We start from the raw sequence: 9,006 nt of genomic DNA on the forward strand, positions 1-9,006 counted from the left end.
GAGACTTGTATAAGGAGGAGTCATCTGTTGATGAATAGAGATACAAATGTCAAGCATCAGAAATATTTCAGTTTGTATTGAAACCAGTATTTGCTGTCCTCAGTATACAAATGGAGTGTCTTATTTTTGGATCTCAGAAACTTATTTTCCGAATCAATCATCAAAGTGCATAAGACATGCATGAAGCTAAACAATTCAAACTTCAGCCAGAAACCATTTCAAACTCCTAGGATCGGAATAGAATAGAGCCTCAAGAGTAAAGTTCAAGTGATCCCAGCATTACCGTGCTGATGGACGGATGCGACATATGCACTATTCTGGCTCACATCACTGGCTTCCATGTTAGGGTACTCACTGCTTGCGCCTACGTTCTCAGGCCTGTCATGAGGGGTTTCCAGTTCCAAGGTCTCCTTTAGCTGCATTACACTTCTGCCATGGTTGGCCTCTGATGGGATCCCTGTGATGTGCATTTCATGGCTATATTAGCACATTTCCAAACAGAATTTATGTCGTATTGGCCTTGCAGCTTGGCATCAACAATATCTTCAATGTTCCCTTGGACAAGTCCTTGGCGGACTCAATGTGTGCATTCTTTGAACCTTGTAGGAGTGGAGGCTGCTCTGTGATCAGCTCCAAAAGAACCACACCAAAGCTATACACATCGCTTTTCTGACTGAGCTGGTAGGTGGTGTAGTACCACCTGCTGTAATACAACAATCCTAGGAGACCTGCCAGATGTGATCAACCGTCTCATTTGCAGAAGGTATAAACACAAACAGCAAAAGAAATGATAACAGCAGCAATAGAAACTTCTAATGATGAAATGCATATCAGCAAATTAATTTTCTCTCCTTTGTGATGTATGTTTAACCTAAGATGTCTATGCATAATGCACAAAATAAATGATAACATGAAAATAACAATTTACTTTCAAATGTGTGGTTTACGAATGGCCATTGTTTATCTTCTTGACCACCATCTATCAACTTAGTTATGTATGTTTCAACTCTCTAGCAGAAAAATTAAAGAAATGAGAAGATTGACATAATCAGGATCAAGGTATCTTTGACAACCCAAAATCTTCTGCTATCTTGGCCTCCATCCTTTCACTCAAAAGGATATTCCCTGTCTTCGCATCTCTGTGAATTAATGGTGGTTGGCACCCCTTATGCAAATATACTCTGGTCCTGCATATCTCAATGAAACACATGAAGTCAGATAATGAGAACAACAAACAGCCCGAGAATTGGGCCAAGAACATGAGTACTTTATGTGACACTAAACCTTGTGTAGCATCGACTGCAATCTGGAGTCGCTGCCCCCGACTCAAAGCTCCAGCATTATGTGTTCTGCCTGTAGATCAGTGTGAAAAACCATCAGTTGTAAGAGGAATACAAATTATTATAATAAAGTAGCTGTCTTTTGAAGAAAATAGGCAATGGCTCAGTTCAATAACAAGATAATTAACTAACAAGATAAGTTCCAAAAAGCATGTCATAGTTTTGCAATGTTTATAAGAAGATAATAAGAATATTTTCGATAATTGTTAGGATACCCACATTTTTTCACTAACAATAGAGAACATATGCCCAGTTACAAGTTTTGGAACTCATTTTCTTTTAACTTGGTTTCATTTGCTCTCAACTAGCTTCATACATTAACAAAGCATCATCCGAGAATTACATGCTAAACTTACTAGAACAATGACTGAATTTTAGGCAGCATGTGGTACCAGCAGCTTGAAGCTTGTGAAAGCCATTTCATATCATGGCCATGCCATTTGTTTGGTCTCCTTCGATCAGCGCATTCCTATGCGGGCCATATCATACTAGCAACATTACAAAACCCCACACGCTACCAATATGTAAAACCTTGCTCTAGAGAGATCTAATCAATGACAAGAAAATGGCTGAATTTTGATCAGTGTCAGATACCAACATGTTCCACAGGCAACAATCTTTTGTTTTGAGGTTGTGAATACTTGAAAAATCCTTGGCAGACAAAAGAAGTGTCATCATACTCTCTTGTCTATTGAGTTATGCTGAGTTGAACTAGACAGTATCTGTACCATAGATCCAGATCGGAGAGCAATGACCAAACTAGAATGTGGAACAGAGTTCCAAACCTTGCAGATGATCATGTAGGGTCCCTTGAGACATATATTCATAAACAAGTAACAGACAGTCTTTGTCATTGCAGCAACCAATCATAGAAACCAAATTCTGGTGATGAACCCTTGCTAAGTGCTGAGCCTAAAAAGCGGGAAAAAAAAAATCCGGATTATGTTCCAAGCTCAAAAACAACAACAATATCTGAAGAAATAGGGAAAAGAAACAGAAGGGACACTGGTGAATGTTTCTTAGTATCTAAGCAGTCTAGAATATGACAAATCTCCTCAAGTAATCTAAGCAGTCTAGAATAAGCAGTCTAAATTTTGAGTCCAATTCTTCAGCCTTCACCACTTGAGAGTCTACTTGAGATTAACACCCTGAGCTTGCTCATTTAACACATTATAGTTCACAGGAAACATGACAGCTAAAAGTCCTTAAATAATCTAGTTATCACACTTAAAGTACATAATCTTCCTATATTCCTTCCAAACTTCTTTTATACATTAAATCTAAAATATTTTATAATAAATTATAAACGTTAAAAAATAAATAGAATTAAAACAGTATAAACCTTACTGTAAGTCCATTTTGTGATTTTACAAGGAAAGCAGAAGGAATTGACCCAATTAACTGGTTGCTTGACAAATTTCTGCAAAATGCAACTAGATGTTAGATCATTAAACTTCAATTTAGCTTCATTTTTTTGGGTGAAAAACCAATGCAATGGAAAAACTTACAGGACTTCGAGGAAAGGAAGCTCTGCTAAAATGTCAGGTACTGGCCCTGTGAAGTTGTTGTATGACAGGTCCCTGGAAATTGTCATCAGACAGCCATGACCTTCCAAATTATCATACAAAATCACCACCTGCCAAAGCTTTTTCTCAATGAGCTCAACGGGAGCAGTTCATTTATAAGGATATGGGGATAGGTCATCATGGGAAAGTTCCATTGCTTAAAATACTTTCGTTCATTGACCTGACAGCATTCTTAAAGCAACAACTAGACAGGAAAAGCTGATGGATTTCGTAGCCTGTATGGAAGACCTTTGGAACCAGATCAAAACAATAACCACCGTTTAAATCAGTAACATGGGAAAGGAGACCCAGCTACGTGAGAGCAAAGGACATAAGATAGTCAACTTGGTAGACTGTGTAATGCATGAAACCTAGCTGAAGAGAAAAGGATGTCTATCAAGAAATTCTACTGCAGAGTTCTGCTCCACATAAAAAAACCTTCAGTCTCACTCCTCAAAGTTTGTAGGCATGTTTCTACTAATTTAGCATTTTTATTTGGGATTTAAAAGTCAGTCCTCGTAGACAAATAACAGTTGGTTGAGAATTCGTACCTATTAAAATTATAGGAGATCCTGATTCCCAGGCCAAAATTAACCTTCGGCAAGACCCCTAACCATAAAAAAAAAGATAAAAGGGCAGACATTGACATAGCTTAGCTTCTCTAAGTTGTTACAGTGTACTCTTCGTTCTCAATTCATAATAACCACACTGGAAGCAATAGAAGGAAATAACTATTTCTTTAGTTGATAGGAAGAGATTGACATTTTATTAGCTTGAAGTGGGTCACACTTACCAATACTCGATTGCTTTGATGTTAGCAAAGGAATGACATATACTGCCCGTCAATCCACTACAAGACGAGTTTCTGCAATACACGAGTCCATGAGGATGTTAAATAAGCATATTAAGTTGGAAAAATCTTGGTCTAGACGTTTGGAAACTCTCACTGATGTAATCCCAGGGGGATCAGAAATACTATAGCTGCAATCCAAACCATCCCATGTATGCCCTCCTGGAGCGCATGGATCACCCGACCACGTCCAATTTCTGTTCACTTTATACTGCTTCTTGATTGCCTCAATGGCATCCACTGATGTCACAAAAATGAGGGATACGTCCAATTTCGTTTCTTCTCTCAAGAAAGCAGCAATAATATCAGAACCATCAAGAGGGAACCGAGGAGGAGGTGTACGTACATACCGTCGGAGCTATCGGTGGCGCTCTCCGTGAGCTGCCTGACGGAATAGACCTCGAGCGCATTGATGATGCGCGGAAGGGTCGAAGAGTCTGTCTCGGCGAGGGAGAAGTTATGGTCCGTATCAGACGGTCTCGTGGCGTACACATATCCCGATTAGAGGTCTCAGGGGGAAGAGTGCGGGGGGGTGGTAGAATTGGCCGTTGAGGTTGAGGTTGATGTTGAAGTTTCTGGACTAGCCTGGGTCAAGGGATTGGAGGTCGGGGAAGTGCATAAAGATGCGGTGCTGGGGGCAGGCATCCTCAGATTTGGGCGTCTTCCAGCTGAACTGGGGCGACGGCGGTCTGGAGCACGGCGGAGGGAACCTCGAACAAAACATTGGCGAAGATCTGGACGGGAGAGGTGGTGTTGATCGCGGTCCAGTAGGAGGAAACGTCGACGGTTTCCCACAGCCGATCGAAAGGGTCGTCGTGGAACCTGATTGTTGGGTTCGTCGATGAAACGATGTCAACGACAATGGGCTTGTTCTGTATCCAAAACCCAAAATGCGATGCCTAAAAGGAGCCCAGCGTCTGTTGTTGGGCCACTGTCCAACCACAAGTTGCGTCTAAGGCCAACCATTGATCCTGATATGTTTGACTCGACGACACCTTAGATTTATGCGTCCAAGTAACATCGGAGATGTTTATCTTATATTATGTGATTCTATAGATCTTAATTGTAGTCTAACTATAATAGGATTCTTTAGAAGATGATATTAATTATGTAAATTACATTAATAGCATGAAGTCTAATATATGTTTTATATTTATTAGTTAAAGGGGTAATTTATAAGAAAAAATATAAAATATTATATTATTATATTATTATTAATAAAAGTGAATTTTATAGTATACTTTGAGGTCACTAATCAAGTTTTATAATTATAAAATTTTATTTTAGGACTTGGTATAATCATATTCAATTGTCAAGTCGGTCTAAATACTTTAGGACATATTATAATAATTTTTTTTTAAATAGTAAGTACTCTTTCAATTATATGTATTATGATGTAAAGTACTTAATGATTAGAGAAATAATTCAAAAATAATTAGTTAATTAAGAACATAAGTCGTTCTGTATTGATTATTGATCCATTCACTTAGGACTTATGACCTAAAACGTTTAAAAGAATATTTTCTTATGATTGAATTTGTGAGCAATCCATAAAAGATATGGTAATATATGTTTGAATAAATATTATAATTGATATTCTTATTTATATAATTAAAGTTATTTATTCTGATACATTGTTCACATTTATGTAGGTATATATTATAGTTGAATGTGTATAACAAGATTCTTTTAACAAAACAAATTACATAGATTATTTTGAACGGAAGAACTAACAATGTTATCATATATATAAATAAATATGATATTAATAATATACAATCATGATTTTATGATTGTTGGATTTATTGGTCTGTCTTATAAAATTGGTATACAATATAGTAAATTTGATTTATCATTTTAATTTTTGATATTAAAAATTTTCATATAATATAATATAATCATAATTTTTATGTTTACCGTTTATTGATTCCCAGATATTAACACCCGATTGGAGATTTGACGCTCCGGCCGGCTATCGTAGTTACCAACGTCGCTCCTCCAAGATACTTTTGGCCCTTCAGTAGAGTATAGCAGTTTCGTTTCCCTTGCGGAAAGCTTTAGAGGATTCTTTCTTGTGTTGCTATCGTTGTATCTGAGTTAACTGCGTCCAAATATTGTGGTTGATCCCCGTGTCTACGGAGATGTATGTATGGTATAGTAGTTTTGTCGTCCGTGTTGCTGTAACCATCAGCAATACCACAATCGATGCTTACTCTGTTCATCTTTTGCAGTATAATATAAAATCCTTCGTGACAAATTCCATTCACCTTAGACCGCTGACAAACATTAATGAGAATAAAGATGAAAGGTGTGATTCTTATTGCTGTTGCTCGGCTTCGATCCCGGCCAACTAACAAGCAACTATACATATAGTTTCCGTGGATCTATTCCCCAAGGTTATCTTGGTTTACTACAACGACGATGTATAGTGGCCTTTTGCTTGCATGTTTTGGGCTACAATGAAAGGTTTCGTGGAAGAAGCTTTGCTAACAGCTTACCGTCGGTGTGACACAATTGCTGTTCTCATTTCACACAACTGCATATCACTTGTTTTTGGACTTACAGAAACTGCTTTCCTAACACACATAAAACTAAACTATTGGACTGGAAAAGATGTCAACATCATCTTGCCAATGGACCGCTGCTTACCAGAGTCATTTCTACAACATATGGGCTACTCTCGATTGCATCACCTTCTTCCATGTATCTTTCCCCTTTGCTTGTGATTGGGTTCTCGATCCTGTCACGAGGGGTCTGTAGTTCCAAGCTCTCCTTCAGCTGCATCACCACATCCGTCATGGTCGGCCTCTGTTGCGACCTCTGCGATGTGCATTTGAGTGCTACGTCAACACATTTCCAAACGGAGTTGACGTCGTACTCCCCTTGAAGCCGGGCATCAACAATGTCCTCGACGTTTCCCGTGGCAAGTCCTCGCCTCACCCTTTGAATTATATGTGAACCCCCTGAAACTTGTAGCAATGGAGGCTGCCCTGTGATCAGTTCCAGAAGAACCACGCCGAAGCTATACACATCAGTTTTCTCACTGAGCTGGTAGTTATTGTAGTACCTGCACAAGTCATATTACAATCTCCAATTATCTCCATTCTCAGTCCTATATGTGATACGTGATAACAAGTAGAACACTTGGGAGAACTCTACATACTCCGGATCAAGGTATCCCGGGGTTCCCACCACCGTTGTGGATACGTGAGTGCTGACCTCATTTTGGTAAGTCTTGGACAACCCGAAATCTGCTATCTTGGCTTCCAGCCTTTCACTCAAAAGGATGTTGGCTGTCTTCACATCTCTGTGGATCAGCGGTGGTCGGCATCCCTTGTGCAGATACTCCAGTCCTGCATCTCAACAAAACCTATCAACCTCGTGTATTGAAGAAGACGAAGTGTAGTACTGATCTATGTGACTCCAAACCTTGTGCAGCGTCGACTGCAATGTGGAGTCGCTGCCCCCAGCTTAAAGCTATAGCAGTATTGTTTCTTCCTGTCGCAGATCCATGTAACAAGCCATGAGCAGTAAGATAAAAGACTAGATAGTAGCAAATATAAGGAGTTCCAAACCTTGCAGATGATCTCGTAGCGTCCCTTGAGACATGTACTCATAGACAAGTGCCAGAGAGTCTCTATCCTTGCAGTAACCAATGAGAGAAACCAGATTCCGGTGATGAACCCTTGTTAAGCTCTGTGCCTGGAATAAGGAAATAAAATCAGGATTCTATTTCATGCTCAAGAACACCACCAACCTCTGAAGAGCAGATACAGAAAAGAAGAAGAGATGCTGATAAATGTTCTTTAGTTTCTGAGAAGTCTAGGATATAACAAAGATCTTCTGGACTATTGTAGATTTATTACTACATACGACAAATTTCATACGTTGGCCCTATGAGAACTTCCAGAAAGGAAGACACCGCTTCATTTCTGCCAATGAATAGCATATGACACAACTCAAACTCTCCCTTATGGAGCAACACTTTAATATACAATCACTGCAAATGTACAGGCATGTAAGATATCAAAGACTAAGTGTTCAGAATCAATTACCTCAGCAAAAAACTCTTTAGTTTCTTGAGATGATGACTGGGATCGCATTTTAACTGCAACTTCAGTACAGTCTTCCAAGTAGCCATGGTAGACAGTCCCAAATCCTCCTTTGCCAAGGACCTTTGCAAAGTTGTTGGTTATATTCTTCAATTCCGTGTATGGGAACTGACGATTCTCAAGTTGCAATGAACGATCGTGATTATCAGTTACTTGCATGGTTCCACCGTGATGATTTAAGCCTTTGACGATATGCACATTATTGTCAAATGCAGGTCAGAGTTAATGGAACAAATGGATACTATTTGTCACTTACATCTGAGCTCCAACTGCCTGGGCACAAATACAAGAGATTTGCTATAAGAAAAAAACTTACCTCGTCGCTTTCTCAGCCTCCAAAACATGACTATCACCACAAGTAGTACAACAGCAACTATGCAGAGAATCACAATCAGAGGTGTTGATATCTTCTTTTTTGTTGATGTTGGTGTTACCGTGCATGAATCTCCATTGGCACAAAGATTCGGATTGCCTTCAATCCTAGAATTATATAGATTTTGAACGACCTTAAACATTGAAGTTTTGAAGAATTCTCAAGGGAAGAAAGACAGAAAGAGGAATCTGAACTCAGTAAGTAATTACTCTTTGTTGGAGAATGAGATGTTTTTTGGAATTTATAAAGTTCATTATGATAATTTTTACAGTATACTTCTATTTTCTCTTTGCTATAGCTGTACTTTTTTTTTTTTACAAAGGTTATGTAACAAAAAAGGAATTCGAGCCCGGGATTTTGCGATAAACGGTTTCACTGACTAAGCTAGCTGACACCTTGACTATAGGTGTACTTATTATCATAAAAACCCAAAACATAAAACATATTATTTAGATAAACATTAGATCTGTGCTCAGTGTTGATTTACTACTTCTATATGCAGACGACACCACTTGAGACCTCAGCTGAGATTAGCATGCCAAGCTTGACCTCATTTAACTCAGAATTCACAGGATACCTGAGAGCTAAAGGTCCTTATCTCACATAATCCAGTCATGACACCTGAAGTGCAAATTCTTTCCGTATTTCTTTCAGGCTTCTATTAGATATGCATTAATTTGAGTTACAAACAGAAGAAATAATTAAACTAGCCTGAAATTTAAACACAGAACAAACCTTAGGGTAAGTGATCCATTTTGTGTTCTGA

General features: G+C 38.6%; 2 protein-coding genes across 15 annotated transcripts in view; both read right to left on the bottom strand.

Moving 5' to 3' along the window:
- Positions 1-49: 49 nt before the first annotated feature.
- LOC135622601 (putative receptor-like protein kinase At3g46340) lies at positions 50-4,605 on the bottom strand. 14 transcript variants are annotated; one of them, XR_010491117.1, is made up of 9 exons: positions 4,106-4,605; positions 3,853-4,034; positions 3,699-3,770; positions 3,457-3,514; positions 2,849-2,976; positions 2,688-2,760; positions 1,697-2,252; positions 1,285-1,353; positions 50-1,187 (listed from the first exon to the last, which is right to left on the bottom strand). XR_010491117.1 is itself a non-coding variant. In XM_065124589.1 (8 exons), exons 4-8 carry the CDS (start codon positions 2,932-2,934, stop codon positions 1,147-1,149), a joined length of 396 nt encoding a protein of 131 aa, XP_064980661.1. In that variant the 5' UTR covers positions 2,935-2,976; positions 3,699-3,770; positions 3,853-4,034; positions 4,106-4,605; the 3' UTR covers positions 50-1,146. The 14 variants fall into 14 exon arrangements, 4 of the variants coding, with proteins under 4 accessions (XP_064980661.1, XP_064980659.1, XP_064980658.1 ...); XR_010491114.1 differs by lacking the exon at positions 3,457-3,514 and having other exon boundaries at positions 50-728; positions 1,074-1,187; positions 2,126-2,252; positions 3,699-4,034; XR_010491120.1 differs by lacking the exon at positions 3,457-3,514 and having other exon boundaries at positions 1,697-1,809; positions 1,939-2,252; positions 3,699-4,034.
- A 1,446-nt stretch (positions 4,606-6,051) lies between these two features.
- LOC135622602 (putative leucine-rich repeat receptor-like serine/threonine-protein kinase At2g19230) overlaps positions 6,052-9,006 on the bottom strand; it is a 6,698-nt gene continuing 3,743 nt past the window's right edge. Inside the window, exons 7-13 of the mRNA XM_065124590.1 lie at positions 8,976-9,006; positions 8,184-8,347; positions 7,811-8,049; positions 7,331-7,457; positions 7,185-7,253; positions 6,919-7,108; positions 6,052-6,822 (exon numbers count right to left, since the gene is read on the bottom strand). The exon at positions 8,976-9,006 is cut by the window's right edge and continues 50 nt beyond it. Coding sequence (XP_064980662.1) covers positions 6,378-6,822; positions 6,919-7,108; positions 7,185-7,253; positions 7,331-7,457; positions 7,811-8,049; positions 8,184-8,347; positions 8,976-9,006 — 1,265 coding nt within the window. The 3' untranslated portion in view covers positions 6,052-6,377. The remainder of the gene's footprint in view (positions 6,823-6,918; positions 7,109-7,184; positions 7,254-7,330; positions 7,458-7,810; positions 8,050-8,183; positions 8,348-8,975) is intronic.

This window comes from Musa acuminata, chromosome BXJ2-9 (genome assembly GCF_036884655.1).
Source record: "Musa acuminata AAA Group cultivar baxijiao chromosome BXJ2-9, Cavendish_Baxijiao_AAA, whole genome shotgun sequence".
NCBI classification, from domain to species: Eukaryota; Viridiplantae; Streptophyta; class Magnoliopsida; order Zingiberales; family Musaceae; genus Musa; species Musa acuminata.